The following is a 24,255-nucleotide window of genomic DNA, read 5'->3' on the forward strand; positions in this document are numbered from 1 at the left end:
ATGGCTGATTTTTTAGATATAATATTTTCGTTCTTCTTTATAAATCAAACTAGACACGATTCAACTTGATAGTTATGTCTGGGTCCAATCAAACTTGACCCCAGATCCAGTTGAGTTGGGTCTGTCAGGAATGAGCCAACCCAAACTAGATTTATTTATATCCCTAAATCTAGCCTTCTGTTGACAACTCGGGCTTAATAATGTAGTATAGATATAGATATAATATTTTCGTTCCTCTTTATAAATCAAACTAGACACTACTCAACTTAACAGTTATGTCTGGGTCCAATCAAACTTGACCCAGATCCAATCGAGTTGGGTCCGGTAAGGAATGAGCCAACCTAAACTAGATTTATTTACATCCCTAAAACTAGCCTTCTAACCTTGTTGACTAGGTGGACAACCATGAAAAAAAAAAGTAAAAAAAAAAACAGTTATAAAAAAAACAGGATACTCACTCTAAATACACTTGAGAGATGAGCAAAGATCGATAGATGTTTAGATCTACGTGTTAAGAAACTCAAACTCTAGCATTGTTTTTTCGAGTATCTTATAAAACTATCACATGTACACTATGCCCCCTTAGCCGCAAAGTTTATTTTTTACTTGGAAGAATTTATTCAATCTAAAATTTAGTTATTCTAAAAAAAAAAAAAATTCAGTTTTGTAACACTTAAATCTGACTATTCAAAAATTGGATAGTCTGTATTCAATCTTAAGATATTATCTTTTCAAGTGCATAGAGGGCCATAATTAGAAATATTTTTATTGAGATTATTATGTGAGTTGAATATGTTTTACCCCCCCAAAAATTTGGGTTCCTAAAATTAATTTTAAATAAAATTCTACCCCATAGAATAAATGAGCAATCTACTCCCGAGGGAGTAGAATATCTTGGCTAGAATGATTCTAAACTGATCCCATAATTTCGTATGGACAAAGGGGCTGTGACCAGCTCTTTTGCCAGAGGGAACAAAATCATAGTACAGGCCCATGGGAGCAAACTAGAAGGGCTTAGGAGGAAGAAGAGAAGTATTTGGTCATTTTCAAAGGGACACAGTTTGGTCCATGTAGAAATGAGTCGCTCTTAAAAATCTATATTTGAGATGAATTTTCGGACCCAATTTTTAAGAAAACGTAATCTCTAACATGTACATCATGAATATAAAAAAGAAAAAAATTGAAGAAATAAAATAATGATTTTATGAAGAGAACATTTAGACGGCTAATTTCAATTGTTTTTAGATGGACCACCTATATGCATCCATCTTAAAGATGGAAGCTTTATATCTTGGGATCGTATATTGTTGAAATACGGTCCAGCCCGCATGAAACGATTTTCTTTTTCAAAGAGAGACGCCATTTTCGTTTTCCCTCTGTTGATTCAAATCCGTTTTTACTGCAAAATCGTCTTCCCCAGCTTTAGTTTCCCGGGTAGTTGCAGACGCCATTGAAGCTCTTCTAAGGCACAAATGGAGGATCACTCAGAGGACAAGATGAAAGACCCTAACCCTAAAGAAGGGATTGTGGTTTCATTCTATTCTAGTAGGTTCTGGGAAAGGCTCCAAAGTTATCTTCCCTCTGCAAATTCGAGGTTCATCGTCAACCTTTCGAAGCTTTATGTGAGAAACCCTTCTTCCAAATTCAAGAGAGAAAAGCTTGGCCTCCCTCTTCCATTGCTTTCTTCCTCTTTTGAATCATCGAAGTGAGTTTTTGTGGGTTTTTTGTTGCCTTATTGGGTTCACTCTCTGTTCTGAATTTTGTATTTATTTATTTATTTAAGAAATTGAGTTGGAACGACATAATGAAATAGGGTTTTATTCTTCTTATTTAAATTTCAGATTATTTCAATTTATAGGTGTTGATGCACCTGGTTGACTATATGATTGACGGTGCAGAACTTGTAGATATTCGATAATTATTGAATTTATTCTTCTTCTTTCTAAACTTGTTCTATTGATTGTCAAACTCTTTTATGAATATTGTTGTTTCTTTTTTTTTTTTCTTTTATTGAGTTTTGAATTTTGTTTGTGGGGAATTGGTTTGCTAGATTGATTTATGGGGCCAGAAGTGAATTATGTGGAATTTATTTATTATGAATTATGATCAATTTATAGGATTTATTCATGGGGTAAAACTCTGAATGCACAAAATATTTTACTTGTGAACTGGGAATTTCATGTGCAATTTGATTTTTTTTTTTTTTTTTGTAGCATGCTACTATAGATTTTATCAGTTTAAATTGATCCAATGTGGTAACTGGGAAGTCTTCCCTTGAAACTTTAAAAACAGACGAGGTTTATGTCCTTTGTGAACATTTGAATTCGTGTTCTGAAGCTATCCACCATCTTCTTGAATCCGAATCCTTTTTGAATCTTCAGTGAATAAACTGGATCAGGCCATTAAAGTAATTTGTAGTCTTTGCGTTAAGTGTCTCATTTGAACCCACTCTGTGCAAACACAGCTATATAATTTGTGTTTATTTATCCTATGTCTTAACTATAGATTTATTAGAAAAAGTATGTAAATTCGTCTATGTGCTTCAATTTAATTGATTCACATGTTAAGATTGCAAAATTAAGTAAAATTCAATGATTTAATATGGAATAAAATATATGAATGATGAGAAAATTTCTCATGTAACATAGACCTTCTTTGACGATCAATGCTTTGCCTGATTCAAATAGAAATATCATATATATAAACATAAAAGTATCGAATTAATTGTACTTCAGCATCTTTGAGTATGACTAGATTCTCCCTACCATATTTGGATCGTGAGCCTAGCGTTCCCTTCAATAAAATCAAGAAGAACGCCACCCTCTTTCTTATTCAGGAACCCATTGAGGGGTCCCGGCCCTCGAAGGGGAGAGTGGCTGAGTGGTCAAAAGCGACATACTGTAAATCTGTTGAAGGGACCCAGCCGGAAGGCTCTAGAAGCCCAGAAAGCTCTAGAAGCCCAGAAAGCTCTAGAAGGGAGAGGCCAAAGTGCTTATCAATCAAGCAAATAGGAGGGGACCCGGGCATCCAATCCTAAGATACGACATGCCTAGACCATGCCTCAATGCACACTATGGGCTCCGAGTTGACGGCCTTCATCTGGCTCGAGTCTAAGTCCCTGCTAGCCGCTTCACTATTCAATTGATAATATATTATAGCACAAAATTCAGAGCCCTTCATGCTGCTTCAGATAATTTAAGAGTTCCAACGTTTGATACAATTGGCACTCCTCCGGTTGTGAAACATGAACAAATAGCTGCAAGAGAAGAGTTTTTTCAGCTTAAATGTTGTTCTTTCAAGAAACAAGATCTTGAAAAACATTTTTCAGAGATGAATAAGAGGTATCATAAGATAGGAGGAATTGATGATGTAAATTTAAAGCACTTTTATCATGAATCTATACCTGCTACTCTTGGCGAAGATGCCACAAAAACAATGGAAAACCAAGGATTTACTATTCAAAACACCAGTTTTGTTGAATTATATCAGTTTGTTCTCCATGTTTTAGAAAGACTGTGCAATCAAGTCGAATTTGTGAAACAAATGGAAAAAAATAAGTATTTATTGGGAAAATCTTGTGATTAACCATATCTCAAGATTAAATGTGATTCAGAAAAACAATGTGCATGTCCAACTACTTCGAAAGGCTACAAAAAGCTTGAACAGAGAAGGACAAAGAAGAAATTTAAAAGGTTCAAATATCTTAGAAGGTCAAGATTTCGAGGTTTCAGACACAAGAAAGGAGACCGATGTTATGTCTGTGGCAAAAAAGGGCATTTTACAAAAGATTGTCCTAATCAGAAAAAGAAAAAAAAGATAATCCATCTCCTGTCACAAGTTTTAGATGAAGAATTTGATGACGATCTAGAGTCTGTGTTTTCTCTTGATGAAGAGCAAAGTCCTAAAACATTATTGTCCATTGCATATTCTGAAGACAATGAGGTAAATGAGATAAGCAACACACAGAATTCAAAGATATTGTCCCCACAGGAAAATATTGCAGACATAAACAGTTGACCCTTCCAGCCTACCCCAATAGCCCTGATCCAAATATTACAAGAACACTATTCAAAACCTCTGACCATATCAGCATTTTTTGATACAGGAGCATCAACTAGTATCTTAAAACCAAATTTGCTACCAAAACAGTTTTGGGAAACATGTAACCAAACTTTTCGGGGTTGCCATAAACCAGATCAACAAACCCATCTTGATAAAACTTTTTCCAAAACTTGTTATCCAACATATACTATTAGGATCCTATTTACCCAATAAAGAACTTTTACTTGGATTTGATGTTTTACACCAAGTAAAACTTCAATGAACCTCCAAAGGATTACATTATAGAAACCTAACCCTACCTTGGATAGATTGTATAGATCAACTTTACTCCCTGGAAACCATTCAACAAAAAATCTTGACAGACTGCTGTGCCAATTCTCACTCCGAATTTCTCAAAAAATGTACCAATCCACTTTGGAGAAACCATAATTTTTATGTTAAACTGCCTTTTAAGAAAAATGAGGACATAAATCCTACTAAGGCTTCGCACAGAGGTTTAAATCCAGATCTTTTGGAACAAGCTAAATTAGAAATGCAAGATTTGATAAAGGAACAGTTAATTGAGCCTACCAGTTCTCTATGGGCTTGTGAAGCTTTTTATGTTAATAAAAGAGCATAACAAATTCGAGGAAAACTTAAGTTAGTAATCAATTACCAACCTTAAATGCTTTCCTTGCAGATGATAAATTCCTTGTGCCAAATCAAATTGCACTATTCACTCAGATTTATCACGCACACATATTTTCTAAATTTGATTTAAAATCTGGATTTTGGCAAATAGGAATTCACCCAGATGACTGTCCCAAAACAGCTTTCTGTTTACCAAATTATCATTTTCAATGGACAGTCATGCCTTTTGGTTTGAAAAATGCACCCACATATTTTCAAAAAGTATTAAGTAACATTTTCGAACCAATCTCAACACAGGTGGTGATATACGTAGATGATATATTCCTCGTCTCCCCTGATCTTGATAGTCATATACTTCTGTTTGAAAAATTTCATTCCCTCTGTTGTAAATATGGAATTATGCTCTCTGAAAAGAAATGTGTCTTTGCCACAACAGAAATAGATTTTCTTGGTATGCATTTCCATAATGGAATGTATAAACTTCAGCCTCATATAGCTAAACATCTACTAGACTTTCCAGATATCCTATCTTCTGTAAAGCAAATTCAGCAATTTTTAGGAATTGTAAATTATATGTGCCCTTTTATTCCTAAGCTTTCTCTCTTTACTAGTCCACTCTATTTTTTACTAAAGAAAAAAACACCACTATGGACAAGAAAATAGACTGAGTGTGTTTTAGAGCTCAAAAGATTATCTCAAAATTTACCTTCTTTGAAACTCCCATCTACAGGAAAAAGGATTTTACAAACAGATGCCTCAAATGAATTTTGGGCATGTATTTTGCTTGAAGAAAAAGAAAAAGAAAGGATGATTTGCGGATATAAAAGTGAAAAATTCAAAGAGTATGAACTTCATTACCATTCTACATTTAAGGAAATCCTTGCAATAAAAAGAGGAGTTGAAAAATTCCAATTTCATCTAATAGCACATTCTTTTCTAGTAGAGATGGATTTGTCAGCTTTTCCAAATATGCTTAAGTTCAAAAATAAGATTCTTCCAAATCCACAATTACTCAGATGGGCAAGTTGGTTTTCTCAATGGAATTTTGAGTATAAACATATTCATGGAAAGAACAATATCTTAGCTGATATGTTTTCTTGAAAGAGATTTTTTGAAGATATTGTTCTTCAAGTTGTTCTCTTTTTAGGAGCAATAATCAGAATAGATGATGAATCCAGAGATGTTCCTGATGAAATATTTGACATTATACTCACCAAGACAATGCAAGCAAGAAATGAGATTATGCAACAAAAAATGCGTGAAATATTAATCAGAAATTATAGAGAATGTTTTCAAGGAATTCGATGCCATCTTACATATCTTTTTTTATCTTTATTTCAGACCAGACATTATTATAATATACCTAGAGAAGCACTTTATTTTTTCTGGTATCTAACCCAAAATCACCATATTTGCTTTAATTTCCATGCAAGGAAATTATTGTTCTACCTCTGACACTGTCATTTTCTACAATGGAACAATTATAACCACCCCAATCCCAGAGCTTTCAACTTTTACAAGTTCCTTTTAAAGCATTATCATTATAATCAATGGATTGAATCTTTTGGTTATTATCACAGACCCTATATCATTATAGCCTTTCACCTAGACCTTCAATCTCAAATTTATTTTGAACATACTTTCATTACCCAACACCCCCATATACAGACCATTGGATGGTATGATTCTAACTTCCTGAATTTTTGAAAATTTCAAACAGAATTATGGAAAGAGTTGAAAATTCTCATGTGCTACATTAATAGAATCTAGCCAGAATGGATTCCTTTGAATGTCTATACAGGAACAACAATATGGAATGATGAGACTCCCCGAGGAGCTGCCCTGCTACATCAACTACATATATGGCTTGCTGATCACCCTCCTCATGCTGAAGCCACAGCCAGACAGCTCTAGTGATGATACCTATATTGGACCTCACATAGCCCAGCTAACCATTCTTCACCACGTTATAATTCTGATGGTTTACCCTTAGATTATGGCACGGATTAAAGAATGAAATTACTGTTCAAGATGAGGACGGATTACTGTTCAAGATAAGGAAGCATTTACTTTTCACTGTAGATGTCGCCCACCTGTCCACTGTTCATTTACTTTTCACTGTAGATATCGGCCACCTATCCATTGTTCATCTACTTTTCATTGTAGATGTCGGCCACCTGTCCACTGTTCATCTACTTTTCACTGTAGATAATGGCCACCTGTATAGGCCACCTTTTTATTTTATTTCTGTTTGAAGTCCGGGTTTCAAATCCGGTGCTTATAAAAGCCTTCATAGGTTGTATGTGAAGGCAGCGTGCTGCTTAGAGCGTCTCAGCCTAGTTTCCTGCTTTGGTGTGCTTTTTCTAGTTTTCGCTTCATCTTGTAAGCTCTCTATTATCTGTTAATATTGCTTTGGTGTGCTTTGATTGCATTTCTCTGACTTCATTATGCTCAGTTATTCTGTTTTCTTCTAGTTATTCTGTGATCTTCTAGTATGCATATCTTAAATGGTATCACTTGAGAATCATAAAAGTATATGCGTACCTTAAAATAGGACTCCTAAAACAATTGCAGTGCATCCAACTAACCTTCGTCAAGATAATTGGAATCATCATTGTTATTGTTATTTATCTAGATCATTGTGTCCTATTCACCTGGTGAAACTTATCTGGTTTATGAATGAAAGATGTCAATGCCTGATCTGTATTTAGGCATGAGATGTATGCCTCACTCTAGAAGCTTATGCCTCCGAGATAACACACATCTCAGGCGGCCACAAGGAGCTTTAGCTATGCTTTAGGCCTGAGGCGTACATCTCAAGTCTTATACCTATGTCAATTATGACATTGATACTGCAATAGATGTGCATGTTCATGTGGGTGCAGCATAGTAAACCCATGAATTATTGCAATACATCATAAATAATTCTATCCTGGTCTGTGGAACAAGATACCTGATGCTTTGACTTTTAATAACATTTTAGGTTGAAATGTGTGTGATGATTGAAAGTACTGAGAATCTTCCTCCCAATTTTGACTGATGGTGTGTGTGTGTGTTGTTGAGGGGTGGGGGGGGGGGGGGTGGTTATCCTTTGAGTTTGGACATTTGTCTGATCTATTAAATGGTTGATGACATCTAAAATCGGGTTGGAGGTTATAAAATGACCTGGTTGAACCATTCTCCTGTTTCTTATACTTCACCTTCTTGCTCTATGTAAGATGTTTTATTCGTAGTGGTTTAGCTGTTGCTTTCATAGCAGATGACTTGTTATCTTAGGTGCAATATTTGTTCTATTGATGATCCTTAATTTGGAAAAAAAAAAAAAAAACATTCTAGATTCAAGTGCAACCTACTCTATTGGTTAGTTACCTGATGCAAACAGTACGTGTGCAGATAGTCATCGTGTTATTTTTTTGTAGGGTTCTTACAGAAACAACTTGCAGAGTTATTGAGCTTTTAGATGACATCTTGGTGCAAATCCTATCAAGTCTACATGATATCCAAAAAAATCTGCAATTTTGGCAATCACGTGCTGAGGTTGTTATCTCTTTTTATTACTCTCATGTCCCTTTACAGTTGTAATGGTGATGTCCCAGGACTGGAGTATAGTAGATGGTATTCACTCTTTTCAGATACTGCTTCAACCTAATAAATTGGGTGTTGAACAAAAAATCTCTTGTGATGTCAGGGATCAGATGCACGCAAAGTTTATTTTATGGTATTTGAAAGAGGACCTCTGGCTTTCATTCGAGGAACAGTTCAGCTGCTTCGTGGATATGCCTCTGAGGGGTCTTCAATGCAACATCTTGTCCTCTCTGCTGCTGAACGAATTTCTGAGAGGATAGCTGTTTTAACATGTCTTCAAAATCACTTGGCCATGTTTCTTGCTCAGGTTTGAGTCACTGTAAGAATTTGATTTAAGAAATATTTGCCCTTTCTTCCTTTGCCTTGCAGATTAGTGTTAATCTGACTGAATTGTCGACCGATTGGTCAGAGGTGTTTCTGAGCCCAAGAGCTGTGGCTGGATTTTGGTCAGGGAATTTGGCTGGTGGGAAGGAAGGGAGGAAGATGTATATTAAAGGAGAAAGGACATTTGGCTAGAGCCTCCTACTCTATAATGATAGAGAGCAGAGATTGAGTGCTAAGCCTTCACCCATGTCCTACTCCTGCGTTATAAAGACTGAGAGCGAGTGCATGTGCCAAGCATTCACTCATGTCCTATTGCTGCCTAATTATGTGAGACGGCCGAAAAGAATGGCAAACAATGGCTGTTGTGTTGACTTGATAGTGGTTTTGGGAGATCATAGAACCTAAGCCCCTTCCTCAACACCAGAAATTTGACATATTTTGTTGAACCATTCTTCCTCCTGCCCTATAATGATAGAGAGAGTGCCAAGTCTTCACCCAGGTCCTACTCCTGTCTTATAATAATAGAGAAAGTGCGTGTCAAGCTTTCTTTCATGTCCTATTGTGACTCATTATGCAAGAGGACAGAGAAGAATGGGAGACAATGGCAGATGTGTTAACTTGATAGTGGTTTTGGGACATCTTAAAACCTAAGCGGCTTTCTGGATGCTGCAAAGTTGACATGTTTTTGTTGGACCATTCTTAAGGGTGTGGGAGGTCTTAGGAGACCTATCTTCTCAGTGATGTCCCCTTCGAAACAGCCCTTCTGGAGTGGGTTTGACAGGACCAACACCCACATTGTCTGAACTCTGGTCTGGTTTTGGCAATCATTAATTAGATTAGTGCCCCGAAATGTTCTTATTCTCATTAATGTAGAATATTGATCATATATCCTAGTTGTCTCATTCATCTTCGATTTGCCCTTTGTTGTGGAAGTTATTGATTTACTTTTGTTTGTAGATTTATTCCTTTTATTGATAATGTACTACTGTTTTCTTTCACTCCAACTTTTTAGTACCTTTCCACAACAGTATTTCGGATTGTATATGGTAGATTTTCGTCCTAGTCTAGGTAGATGTGACGCAATGAAACTAGAGTTCCTCAAAAGAATTATGTGAATTTCTACTTTTAAAAAATATACGGTAAATTTATCATTTAATTTATTTTTTAAATTTATTTTTTAAAACCTTAATTGGCTATGCTCATTGTTGTTTTTGCAGGTTTACATAGAGGTTGACAGGTTTGGGATAGCCTTAACCAAGGATTCTAATGTCAAGTCATTGCGTTCGTTCTTGATTACCATCAATGCTCTTTTCAAGAGATTGGAGCAGTCATATGACCTTCCCCAGGTAAGTTATATAGCCTATGAATTATAAATTTTGTTTGTGCTTTGTTGTCAGGCAAGATGGAGGCACTTTCTCACACTATGAAGGAATGATAAGTGATCCTCATTTATATCCTGAATCTGAAATATGAAATACACAATTCTCTAATGCAATAAATATTGTAAATTCTATAGTGACGGTGCAAAAACAAATAGGAAAATGATTAAACTTCGGTTGCCACCAACAAATGTCTTCAACACAAAATCTTGTAAAGAACAATGTACAATGATTTCAATTATGTTCTAGTGTGGAAGTACCACATATTCCATTTGTTGAACAGTTTGTTAATATAATAAATACAACAGAAAAAAATAACCAATAATAACAATAACAACAAAAGAAAATAAATAAATGAGATAAAAGGATACAAATAAATAAATGAGAGAGAGAGAAAAGGAAAAGAGTGTGTTTCTAAATCTGTTAATGGTTGTTCTCCTATAAAAAGATTATTTTGGTGACTTAGAATTTTTATACTGAAATCTGTGAACTAGATGTTTGATGAGCCGCAGCAAAGTTTAATGTACTTGTTCTTGAGCTTCCATAAGTAGAAGCAGCATAAATAGGAGGACCAACATTAGTTGATTACATGTCAGAGCAGTCTGACTTACACTGAAAGGACTTTTGTTAAAATATTAATAGGTTATATATTTATTGACCTTGTGCATCTTCTAATATGAAATTCTAGCTCACACATGTTCTACTATCTAGCTAGTTTGTTGCGTATACTATATACAATTCAGATCAAAATAATTGATCTAAGAACTGGATGGTAAGTAGATAACACAATTTTTAGTACTATACGCCAACATGGAGATTGAAGTCTTTCAATGACTATTTCTCCCCCACTGTGTACATATTTTCAGTAGCATGTAATGTCTTTTTGTTGTTTCATCTTAAAATTACTAGTGATGCAATCATTTAGAAAATTGTGACATCCTAGCTCATCATTCAATCCATGCTCAGTTATTTATACTGTTTTTTTTACATAACTCTTTGCCTGACTTATCCCGTTTTAAGGGCTTTGCAGAGTGACTACCCTAGCAGTCATGTTGATAGTAATCGCAGTGCAATTATACTCCAATTCGAGGAACTTCCAGAGGACCTTCAGGAGAAGTCTGATTGGCAAGATGTTGAAATTAAGGATACCGTCAATGTGGTTTCATCTAATCTCAAAAGGCTTGATTCTTACTTGTCTCTCCTTGTAGGTGGAAATTTGTCATGATAATATATTTATTAACTTGAAATGTTTATTAGTTAGAAATATTTACGTTTACGTGTGATCAAGCAGTTCTCTCTTCACATAAATGGTTATCTTGCCTAGAAGTTGCTTCTATTTGCTAGAGTTCATACTTCCTTTCTTTTACTTCATGTGGAAACTATGCATTCCATTTCATTTTATTCTTATCGAGTTATTTTTCATTTCCTTCACTTTTAGCTGCTCTCAAAGCAGCTAAAGTTATGTTTTCTTTTTATTATCTTGTGATATTAGTTTTTGCTTTGGTAGTTTGTAATTGGTGCATATATGGTGGTAGCCAAATTGTCCTGGCTATTAAAATAAATAAATAAATGAATTACTATATATATATATATATATATATATATATATGGGTTATGTTAGGGTGCTCACACTATAGAGTATTTTATAATTGTACTCAACAAATTTTGGAAACTTATATACCCTTGTTTTGTACATGAACATTTTTTAAGAAGTGTATTTTTGGTCATTAGGAGGGGTGTAATATCATCCACATGGGATGTGACATCATCCACATAGAGCACACTAGTGGCATTTAATGTTCCATGTGGTGATGTCACATCCCCATATAGATGACGTCACACCCCTCTTAATGACCAAAAATACCCTTATTAAGAAATGCTCTATGTACAAAACATGGGTATGTAAGTGTCCAAAATTTGTTGAGTATAATTATAAAATACTCTATAATGTGAGCACCCTAACATTTATATATGGGAAAAATTTATGGAAAATGCTGAGATTAGCCCACTAGCTCATATGAACATATGAGCTCAACGACCCATATTGAATTTGGGCTGATTTGACGATCACGACCTCATTTTGTGTTTGAATTTTAATTTTTTTTACAAATCCAAATAACTTGAAATTTTAGGCGTGTATTCTTCAAAAATATCAGAATCTAATAAAAAAATAAAAAAAATAATTTCTAAAAAATAAATTGACCAAAATACCCTTGAAAAATTTTCGAAGATATTTTAGCCAATTTAATTTTTACAAATTAATTTTTAAATATTTTTATTAGGTGCACCTTGATGAGAAGCATGGATGCCTAAAATTTCAAGTTATTTGGATCTGTAGAAAAAAATTAAAATTAAAATACAAAATGAGGTCGTGACCGTCAGATTGGCCAGATTGAATCTGGGCCGTTGGGCTCATATGTTCATATGAGCTAATGGGCTAATATCAGCATTTTCCAAAGTTTATATAAGGCTGCAACCTTAAAATGTAGAATCACATATGCACCTCAAAAATCTATCGGAAATGTTGTTTTAATGATGAAAAACCCTCTAATCGATCATCGAAATATATGAATATGAAAAAAAAAAAAAATTTGAGTCCTAGAAACAGTGCATCTTGCAACACAATATCTAGACCGTCCATTTTCATGATTTTCATATATTAATAGATCTACTTGACATAAAACATTTTTGGAATTTAAAATTTTCTAATTAGATATGAAAATAGATTTTAAGATAATCCTAAGAATTTTTTACAACAAAATTACATGTTATGATAAAATTTGGAGGTGCGCCTTAATTGGATTGTTTAAGGTTGCAACCTTATAGAAACCGCACCCTTTATATATATATATATATATATATATATATATATATATATATATATATATGTATATATATTGTCGAAAAACAACGTTGATGAAGACGTATAGGTGCACTATTACGTGGTGGGGATTACAATTTTCCATGAATTTTCCATTTGTCACTCAACGATGGAATTTTGCTTATTTCTTTTTTTAAGGATTGAAGAATCAAATGATATTTCTATTCCAATTTTTGCCTCTTCTTCTAACTCTGAATCAAACTTTTCTTTGCTATATGAAGTTCCTATTATTCCCAATGATACAAGTTGGATCCTAGATGCAGAAAGGAAAAAAAAAAAAAAAAAAAAAAAAAAAAAAAAAAAAAAAATATATATATATATATATATATATATATATATATATATATATATATATATATATATATATATATATACATATATACGGGAAAAGTTTATATAGAGCCTAGGCTCTAAACTATCAAATTAGAGCCTACCTCAAAACTTTCACTAGAAGAGCTTGTTTTGATCCCAAATATCATCAAATTGATCATCTTGACATCAAGATGCATGGACATGAGAAAAAAATGGATTTTAAGATTTGGAAACAATGCATCTTGTACCACATTTTTGGACCATCAATTTTCAAGATTTTCATAGATTTGCTTGATCTACACTATTTTTGAAGCTTTAAATTTTATAACTAAAAATGAATATATAATTTAAGGCCATCACAAAAATTTTCAATATTAAAACCATATTTCTCAACACTATTTGAAGGTGGAATCTAATTTGATTGTTTAGAGCCTCAGTTCTATACAAACCGCACCCTAAATAAATAAATAAATATATATATATATACATATATTTATTTATTTATAAGAATAATGTTTTGATAGGTTGGGCTGGGACTTTACTCGGACCCAACCCAATCCGGGTCCAGGTCCAGGTCCAAATATTGAACCCGAAGAGTAAATCAGGTTGAGTCTGGGTCTAGGTGGACTTGCCTTGGACCTGACACAATTATTTTAAAATATGATATAATATTTTTTATATATAAATTTATAAAGGTTAATATAATAATATATACATACTCTTTATCTTCTTTTGACACTCTTTTTATAGCCTTACCTATATATATATATAAAGAGACTACGCAACGCCTATGGGCAAAAATGAATGTTTTCGCCCATAGGCTTATCACCATCCGAAAGAATCGGACGGCGTGCGTTTTTCAACTACAACGGACCTAGCATGTCCGTGGCGGTCAAAAATTCACGCGGAACCGCAACGGACAACGCGTCATCCGTTGCGGGACTGTTCAACGAACTGCCACGGAAATAGCAACTCTATGGCGGTGGCGAAACACTGTAGTGCTTCGCCTATAGGCATTTTTCCATATATATATCTATATATTATTATTATTATTATTTTTTCCATTTTTCTTTGCAAATATTCTTATTAGTCTTAAAAGGAGAAAATTGATTAATTATTGCCCAAAACTTCTTATTAGTTATTTGCATTTTATGGTTATTTTTAGTAATTTTTTGGTACACATTTTTAGGTAATGTTTTAATTTTTAGCTAAGTTTTTATTTTTCTATATATAATCCAAGTCTGGGTACGGGTACGGGTCCTCCAAATAAATTCCGGGTCCGGATCCAATTGTCCAAATATTGTTGACCCAGTCGGGTCCGAGTCCAGTTGGACTCAGACCCTACCCTACCCGTTTCCACCCTACTAATAGGGCTGCAACCCTATCAAAATTTAATTCCTCACCTCAAAACTTACCAAAAAGTGCAGTTTTGTGTCGAAAAACCTTCAGATCGATCTTCTCGGCCTAGAGCATTATGGTTGTGAAAAACAAAGGATTTCAAACCTTAAAATTAGTGTATATTGTAACACAATATCTAGAACATCCATTTCACCCTAAAAATAAGTGTTACGGATCCACAAGATCTGTATCATTTTTTAGCTTCAAATTTCATAGTTGGTATTGAAAATTGAGTTTAGAGGCATCATAGAGATTTTTGATGTCCAAAGTGCTTTCCGGATGAGGATTCGAGGTGAGGTTTTTACTTTGTTTTCACAATGCCAAGGCCTAATAGAAATTGCGTCATATATTAAGTTAGGGGATTTTTGTGGCTTAGGATCTTTTTAAAGGAAAAGAAGGATTATCAACTTAAAAATTCCCTACATTGTGGCTCGCCAAAATCATTGTTGACACTGGGTACTAGTTGTCCGTAATTGTTGCGGGAATACTGTAATGGGTATCTATGGTGATATTCTTAGAGAGCTGTTCTCTTTACCTGCTTGTAAGCAGTTGCTTTTTGTAATTCATGGAAGGGTCTTTAATTGAGGATGGCTCAATATTATTACATGGGCATGGGAGGAAGCAACCTTTCCTTGGTGGTTATCAAATATCTTTGAGGAGATTTTTGACTTGTGCATGAAGAAATGTACTCCCCTTATCCTGTTCATATGGTTGCTAATGTGGATGGGGACACATTAGCATAATGTGGGGTAGGTCCTCATATTGTGTTGTTTGTGAATGGGCACCTCTACTCTTGAGATTCTTTCTTGGCATGTGTAAGAATGCAAATTTATACTTCATTATGTATTTTATGTAAGGGAAATTATCAATTAAATTGTCAATCCACCTTACGAAATAATTAAGGCGTCAAATCATTCCATTGAACATTAGGAGTCTTGCATTTTAAATTTCATTTCACTTAGGGACCTCCTAAAAAAAATATGATAAAAAAATGACCAAATTGCTCATGTTCAGCACTGGGAACTCTGAACAAGCAGGAGAATTTTGGTAAGGGAAATTTATCAAGATGCACCTAAAAGATGAACCTTTTAATTTTATACCCATTTATTTTGATGCAATTTCAAAAAGCCCATCAGAATACACATGATCATGAGTCAAAAGTTTGAAATGGGTAAAATGTTCAATAGTTGCTAAATTAGGTATTTTGATAAATTTCCCAAACTTTAGCCCGACTTAAGTGCCCTGAGTCAAATGTCAAAATTATTGTTGGCTGTTGAGGGCTAGCATCACGGAGTTGACTAATGACAAAAACCAGAACTCATTTCGTTAAACTGTAAACCTTTGTTCAATGTTGCTAGCCCTGAATAATTGGGGGCATTTTCATTATTTGGCTGGCCTACTTAAGTGTGCTTGAATTACCAAAATATCCTTGCTTTTTCAGGCTCTCAATCTTGAATGGGAGCATTTTTTGATATATTTTTAATGGAGGCTCATATGTGGAATGACATTTAGAATGCAACACTCCTTATATTAAATGTAATGATTTGACCACCTTAATTGTTTGTTAGGTGGTTTGACAATTTAATTGATAATTTTCCTTGATATAATGATAAAAGCATTTTCTATCAAAAAATTCTTCTTGCTGCCACTCTCTTTGAAGTAGGATTGATGCATTTCTGTAATGGTGGTTTGTTGCTAAGGTCTTTACCTTTTTGACACTTAGGTGACTAAATACCGAAGGCCAAGGAAAGCTACTTTACATTGGTTCCGTTATACATGTGGAGCTGTGGGTCTCTCTATATGTTCAGTTTGGATTTTACGGCATAGCAGTTTGATGGGAAGCTCTGATATTGACAATTGGATTCGGGAAGCCAAGGAGTCGACAATTGGATTTTGGAAAGATCACGTTGAGTCACCAGTATGTTCTCCTTGGTTTTTTTTTTTTTTCTCGATTGTCTTTTAGTTGATTTTTTTTTTTTTTGCTTCTTGTTTGTATTAAATTTACTTAAAAGATCATATCCATTTAGGTTTTGTACTTAACAGGTTGGTATGTTTCTATTAAGAATGTTTTGACTGAGCAATTGATTTCCTCCAAGATATTTTGTTAATTTCTTTTTCTGAAAGATCTTGTAAGTTTTTCCTTCTATATTATGTACTTCCATTGCTTCACTCACTAAATTGTTTGTAGAAACACATATTACTGATCTGGATGAAAAACCTCGTATACACAATTTTTGAAGAGGGGTACCCGTTGGGAAATGTGTTCACTATACAAAGCCACTGCTTCAAATTATAGAGATCGATTGGCATTGGTTTCCAAATTATTGTGGAATTGCCATTTTAAAGCCATATCAAACTATGTGGCGCTGTGTTTTAATTTTTGCAAGGCATCAGCAATGCCTCTACTCGGGATAAAGTTCCTGCACCAAAAAGAATAGGATTTGTTGCTTGATGTTGTTGTTTTAATACCTTGAGGTGAAGGGCCAACCTCCAAAGAGAAGTTTCACCCTCCACAGGAAATGCAAAAAAACAGAGATTTTTTAATCATTTAAATGATTTAAAGTATTTGTTTAGTTGATTCAAAATGTGTCTTTTTATAATTTTTAAACAAAGTCGTAAAAAATCCGCTTTTTTTTTGGACTTTTTCCCCCGCGAATCCATTTGAAGTGGGTGGTTCAGATTAGAATTGGGGATCTGATTCAGGTTCTTTGGGGGGCAGAATTGTACCCTGTTTCCTGTTTTTAAGTAATTGTTGTGAGCTAATTATGACTTGGCTTGGGGCTCATCTTGGTCTCATGAAAAGTCAGTTATGTATGATTGAGATTTTAGAAAATAAAAAATAAAAAAAAAATGAAACTTTTGGACTTAGTGACACTGGGTTAAGTCTTTAAAAACAATCTGGTACATGGGCTTTACGACTTGGGCATGACTGATACTTGATTCCTTTTTCTAGATGTTCGACATACTTATGTAATTCTGATTTCTTTTCGTCAATTATCAGATTCTTTCTATCAGGGATGAACTTTTTGAAACATTTAGGAAGCGCCACAAAGGGATGATGGAGCTTGAAGAAGTACAGTTAACTGCGACTTCTCTTCATAGGTAATACTCTTTAACTAGTCATTTGTATTCAGTATGGATCTTAAATCTTACTGTTAAATTATCATGGGCAGTTGTGTGCTACAGTTCAAATGATACTTACCTAGATTATTACATTTAATGCAATGTTTGGTGCAAAGGAAAAAGCATATGAACGGACTGATCCAGTCATGTAACGTATTTCAAATAGGAAGATTTTAAGCAAGTTACTGTAGTCCTTAGCTATGTGCTGTTCTAGTGAAAAGTGGCATTTGGCTTGCTGTTCTACACAGAATTGATCTGCTCTCAATTCTGATTACATCTAAATTCTATGGAGACAGATCTATCCCCTTGATTCCAGATGCATCATGCCAACAATTGTGGTAGAGACTATAGCCATATCGTCAAGTGCCTATTTCTCAAAAACTCCATAAATATGTTCAAAGAACTAACTTAATTGAAGTTTCAATGAGGTTATGTACCATTCGCCTGATTAATCTTTAGCGCTGCACATATCACCATGTTCTTACACACACATGGTTAGTGTCAGCTTGTATCCCATTAAAAGAGGTGTCTCTCACTTTTTAACTTATAGTTCTTGATATATGACTTAAAAAAAGTATGCCACCTTATTACAGGGGACTTTCCAAGGAATTTCAATTTGTTTCAGCAACAACAACTTTATGAGCATGGTGGTTGTCTATTTTTATTTGGTTTTGGATTAGCTTGTAAAACACTTCTGGAATTCCATCCTTGGCGCCGAAAATATTATGTGGTTCTGCTGCCATTGGTCTGTCCTAAATGGTCACATCGGTTTTAGTTAGTTTTGTCTCTTCGGTGTAAGTCTTGCAATGTTCAACCTATTGGAAGGCTTCCTTGTTTCACAAAATATAAGGGTTTTCAACATTTGTAAGCCCTTTCAAGGTCTATCTATCTATCTATCTATATATATAAATCTTAAAACTGATATGCTTACTGAAACCATATGAATAATATTCGCATCTTCAGTTCAAATCAAAACCTTGCCTTTGCTTGCTGCGTTTAGATAGAATTTAATTGCACGAAAGCCTTTAACAGGTTTCTTTCTTTGTTGACATGTAATGCAAATACACATGTAGAATATGATATTGTTTACTCTTGAATAGAGTCTAATCTTGATGAATCACTTGATGCTTGTCTGCTCAGTTAAATAAAATGTGAGATCTGTCATTGAGTTGCATTTACAATTTTACTGATCTACTCCCCTCAGTGTTTCAAAAAGCGCTAGGCGGCGCCTAGGCGGTCGGGGGGGTCCAAGCCGCCCAATGCTTAGGTTGACGCCCAGAAACCTGGGCGGCCTAGTAGAATTTTTAGTTTTTTTGGTTTTCTCTCTCTAAAATAGCATCTAAATGGGTTTTAGGTTTCAAATGAACCTAAAACCCATAATTTTGCCCCTTTAGTATTAAAAAAGTGACCCAAAAATACCCTCAAGGAGCTGCATTTCCGCCTCTGGGCGGCCGCCTAGGTGAGTCAGGCGCGCACCCAAGGATATCCGCCTAATTTGGCCGCCTAGGTGCTGGGCGGTCCGCTTTTTAAAACATTGACTCCCTTGATATGGATTCTGGTAAAGATCATAAGATGTGATGAATTTTATTTAATAGTTAGTTCTTCAGTTGCCATCGCCATCTGATTCTTTTTCTTTTTTTTTAAATTTCTTCTGTCATGTTGCTTGGATTGTAGAATGTTGTTGGCTTTCACTGAGCAAATAAAAGGTTACAAACTTCCAGAGAATTCATCAGATCAGGAGATGCTGGAAATAGTCATGGCCAGGTAAGGTTTATGTGCTGTTTTTATATAGATGTTACAAGTTGCATTTAAACCATATTGGCAAAACTTCTCTTTATTTTTTGGATAACTGAATTAGCCAAAACTGCTGTCCAAAGGGGGTGTTCAACATTTCCAACAGATGTCGTTTCTCCTTCTTTCCTTCCTTTTATCTGACCTCCTATGTCGCAGAGTCATGAAGACGTTTTGAATTGCTAGTGGTATCATGGCAGGTATGAGAAGGAACTCATGCATCCCATCCAGAATCTTATGGGTGGAGAACTTGCTCGTTTGTTTCTGATTCAGGTATTCACAACTTCTTCTTTCAAGAGAAACTACCGATCTATTTTGAATTTGATGGCCTGTTGATTCAACTTCTTTTTCCTTCTCAGATACAAAAGCTAAAACTGGATATTGAGACGTGAGTTCCTTATATCTTACTTTCCAATATATTGGTTTCCGTTTAACACAAATTTATTCTCAATATCCCATGTTTCTAACTAGCTTTTGGTTGAACAGGGTAATGCTTGAGCTAAACCAGATCCTCAGGGCTAATGAAATCAACCTTGCCGTACTTGCTGCCTTGCCAGCATTTTTTATGTCTGTTGGGTTGGGCATGTTAGTGCGGGCATGGATTAAGCAAGTTAGTAAATTTGTTCCTGGATTCTAGATTTTATTGATGTACTCTTTCAAGTATTATTAATATGGGTAATCAAATAGGCTATGGAAAACGATTGGCGATTTGGGCCATCGCATCCAGTGAAATGATGGATAGTGATGGATGGAGTTGGGAATCACAAGTTCAAGACTTAACCACGTTGGTGGTGGGTCCCATTATTTTTACATCAGCATCCATAGTTTTCTTTGATGGTGATGACCCCAATGGACTGGCTGTTGCATGACAGTGCAGTTGTAGTGATATAAATGAAGATCTGTAGTTGTTTTTCATCTTAATATATATTTTTCTTCTTTTGATGAATATGTATCTCATAAATATCTCAATATATCTTTTGATAAATATTACACCTCAATATATTGGTTCCCCAATTTTCAATGCAATTGCATATTTTAACTTGTGGCTTGACATTAAGCAGGACAAAGGGGCAGAAGGGAGGGGAAAGGTCGCACGGATTCAAAGGAGGCTTCTTCTTGTGGATGCTGAGAAACAAATTATGCACTTCCAAATTTGTATGGATCGAGGACAGGTGCACTCTTTGACCTTCTAATGATAGAAAATTGCCCTACCCAGAAATGTTTTGCAACTTGGGGTTTTGCCCTACCCAGAAATATTTTGCAACATGGGGTTGTGAGGGAGGGGATTATGCATTTCCAACTTTTTATGGACAAGGACAGGTGCACTCTTTGACCTTCTAATGATAGAAAATTGCCCTACCGAGAAATATTTTGCAACATGGGGCTGGGTACATATTTTATTTATAATGTGGAATACTTTTGCACAATTCAACATTCATGATCTTTAGGGTTGTGTGTGTGTGTGTGTTTGTGTGAGGAAGGGAGGGGACTATACACTTCCAGCTTTTTATGGACAAGGACAGGTGCACTCTCTTACCTTCTAGTGCTGGAAAATTGCGCTAGCCAGAAATATTTTGCAACATGGTGTTAGGTACATCTTTTATTTATAATGTGGAATACTTTGCACACCATTATAATCTTTAAGAAAGGGGGGGTGGGGGGTGGGGTGAGAGAGAGAGTAGATTACACACTTCTGAGGTACTATATCGTACACTTGGTTCCTCGGGCAAGATAGCATGTTTAGGGGCTTTACTCAAATCATTTCTCTTCATCTCTAGGGATTAAAAGAAAAATGACTTGGAGCTAAAAAAAATGGTCCAAATGAATACCCCCTTCCTAGATTGACTTTGATTGTGCATTTGATGGATGATTAAAACTAGGCTTTTGAGGACTCAAAATTATTTTGTTTCTTATTTCAAATCATCCAAGCAAGGTTTTTTTGCCCACAGATAATTTGAAATTTTCAGGTTAAAAAATCCTCAGGCAAGGTATTTTCTCCCTCAGAGTGCATCTACAGTTTTCTTTAATACGAACATACATCTATATATGTGTACGTGCGTGTGTGCATGTATGCATGTGTGCGTGCACGGGCACGCTTGTGTGTGTGACAAAACATACAAATACATGGGTTTGCTTAGTTGGTAGGTTAAAGCAAACTCAGCATTGTTGACCTCTTAAATCCCTTCTCACGAATAATATCCTGTGAGTAATTCTAAATCTAAGATACCATTTTTGTTAGCTAATATCCATATTTTAACCATCCGTTCAGTAGGCACTTTGGTGGCATATGCACATGAATCAATATTTGCACTGCAAAAGTTACATAGATATATGTTTTTTAATCATTGGGTATCACATTTATCATAAGCTTTAAATGAATTAATCTTCTCTTCTTTTGTAGGAGGAGGGTGCTCTGCAGAGTTTTGGCTTGATGCTTCTCACTCTTAATCTCCTGTATAAGGTAGTGGAAAGGCATGCAAGGGAGACGGGCGAATGGTCAAGGTCAGTGGTGTTTTTCATTTGTTTTTATTCTAGCCAAATATTGATTTCACTCTAGCATTGCAGTTCCTTGCAACCTACAATGGGTGTTGTATCCATGCACCCTGTTTCTCATGCATGTGTAAAATCATGAAGAATGAATGTTGTAGTTTTCCATACTATATAGTTCATTGCTGGGCTAGTCCACTTTGGAAGTGCATGAACCTAAATTTTAATCTAAGGAAAAAGTTTATATAAGGTTGAGGCCCTAAACAATCAAACTAAGGCGCACCTCATAAATTCACTAGAACAAGTTGTTTTGATACCAAAAAACTCTCAAATCAGCTCTTCTTGACCTTGATATGCATGGACATAAAAAAAAAAAAAATGGACCTCAAGTCTTGTAAATTGTGCATCTTGTAATGCATTATCTAAACCATTGATTTTTAAGATTTTTAAGATTTTCAAGTGTTCATAGATCTGCTTGATCTACACTATTTCAGAAGCTTTAAAATTTATAATTAGAGATAAAAATAGTTTTTTAGGCCATCATAAAGATTTCCTGTACTAAAACAACAACTTTCGACACTATCTAAAGGTGTCCCTTATTTTTTGTTTAGGGCCTCAGCCTTATAAAAACCATACCTTTTATCATAATACTTATGAGAGATGAATAATTTAATAGTTTACCTATATTGTTTGGTTTAATTCTAAAATACCCATCACCCATCAAAACCCATGTGACCATGAGTTGGATTAGTTGTAAATGCGTGAAATATTAAGTAATGCATCCCTCATGGGTATTTTGATAAATTTCCCTTTTTATATAACTTATCTATATGTATAAACTTAGTCAAAAGATTTATGAAGGAGTGTACTTTCTATTTACTCTCTTTACTCCCTTGAGTAAATCTTAGTATGGGGGTGTTTTTAAGACCCAAATCAGCATCGGGGTTTTTTTAGGCAATTTCAAGGGGAGTATTTCAAGGCAGAAGTTATTCTCTTCTGCCTAGTGAATAACTTCAAAAAAGAAATCGAAAGCACTCTTGTCCTCAAATTGAATGTAGATTGTCCAATTCTTGGGCGGCCAAATCTAAATATTAAAAAACTCAAAATTCCAAATTTATTTTTTGGAAATAATTATTCGGTGATTCTTAAGTGGATCCAAAATTCAGATCCAAAACAATCGGAAGTAGTTTTCTCACTCAACTGAGTAAGCGGAGTAGCGGACAATATGCTCCCGTGAGACCATAATATATGCGTTATATAAGTTATTGGAAGAACTTTTGAATAAAATAGCGTTTTAGTGATTTCTAAATGAAGATTGTCAAAATAATAATTTCAAAAAATCAGAAAATAAAGGAGAGGGAAGCATATGAGAGAGAGAGAGAGGACTAAAAGAGAGTGGACTGAGTGGGGGGCAGATGGGGAATGGGGTAGAGGAGAAAAAAGACAGAGAGTTAAGGTGTGAAGGGGGCAAGCTCTGTGCAGAGAGGACTGTCTGTGTCTGTGTGTGTGTGAGAGAGAGAGCATCCGAAGCATCATAACTTGGAAAGTTGTATGAAACTAATTCATATGTTTTGTAGTTTGAGGCAGGATATCATTGACTTGGCAAAGCCTGGATTGCAGACTGGTTATAAGCTTACGATCACGTCGCGCATGGGACGGATGTACGATTCCCTACTTCCTTATTCACGCCCTAAATAATTTTGGCAATCTTTTTTTATTAAAAGTGGGTTGCTCTTGAAACTAGTTACATGTAAGGGCTATCAGTATTCATCATCTTGTTTTTTTCCTTTACTATTAATTTCTGATTTTCCCCCCAAAAAATATTAGTTTCTGATTGATAAGCTCAAGAATAGCAATTTTTTTGGAGGAGCATTGAAAACTCTCTCCTGAGTTAGAGAATTTTTGGTGGTCCATTGATAAAGTCCGAATTTTGGAGGGAATTTGAATACAGGTCTATCTCTCTCACATCATTTTAACTTCTTTTGGCCTCTCTTTCTCTCTACAGTTGCCATCATCATTTATCATTTTGGATTTATAGGTATGCATCAGAGAAAAAAATAAATATAGTTATGTTCTTTTCAGGTTAGCATAAAAAAGGCTTTGATGGTGATAATGTTCTTGTTACATTTATCATTCTAATCTCTCTCTCCACACCCCACCTTAAGAAAAAAAAAAAACTTGCCCTCATCAGTTCCTCGGGCCACATTTGTAGCCTTAGCCCCAGTTTTGTAGAGCCTAGCGTGGCCAACCAGCTCATTACCAACACTAAGGTTGGTTAGTGTG

At 35.0% G+C, this 24,255-nt stretch overlaps 1 protein-coding gene across 5 annotated transcripts; it reads left to right on the forward strand.

Moving 5' to 3' along the window:
* The first annotated feature begins 1,378 nt into the window (after positions 1 to 1,378).
* Positions 1,379 to 23,942, forward strand: DGS1 (dgd1 suppressor 1). Of its 5 annotated transcripts, none has more exons than XR_016048905.1 (15): positions 1,379 to 1,705; positions 8,112 to 8,229; positions 8,381 to 8,584; positions 9,819 to 9,947; positions 11,011 to 11,184; positions 16,295 to 16,489; positions 17,573 to 17,673; positions 19,369 to 19,458; positions 19,686 to 19,758; positions 19,845 to 19,873; positions 19,972 to 20,095; positions 20,547 to 20,657; positions 20,967 to 21,076; positions 21,887 to 21,987; positions 23,550 to 23,942. XR_016048905.1 is itself a non-coding variant. In XM_088857513.1 (15 exons), the coding sequence occupies exons 4-15, from the start codon at positions 9,904 to 9,906 to the stop codon at positions 23,668 to 23,670; spliced, it is 1,215 nt and encodes a 404-aa protein (XP_088713639.1). In that variant the 5' UTR covers positions 1,379 to 1,705; positions 8,112 to 8,229; positions 8,381 to 8,584; positions 9,819 to 9,903; the 3' UTR covers positions 23,671 to 23,942. The 5 variants fall into 5 exon arrangements, 4 of the variants coding, with proteins under 4 accessions (XP_088713639.1, XP_020518561.1, XP_088713642.1 ...); XM_088857513.1 differs by having other exon boundaries at positions 11,001 to 11,184; positions 20,967 to 21,008; XM_020662902.2 differs by having other exon boundaries at positions 20,967 to 21,008.
* The last annotated feature ends 313 nt before the right edge of the window (positions 23,943 to 24,255 follow it).

The sequence above is a fragment of the Amborella trichopoda genome, chromosome 1 (assembly GCF_054954075.1).
Source record: "Amborella trichopoda isolate Santa Cruz 75 chromosome 1, AtrichopodaSantaCruz75HAP2 v2.0, whole genome shotgun sequence".
In the NCBI taxonomy this organism is placed as follows: domain Eukaryota; kingdom Viridiplantae; phylum Streptophyta; class Magnoliopsida; order Amborellales; family Amborellaceae; genus Amborella; species Amborella trichopoda.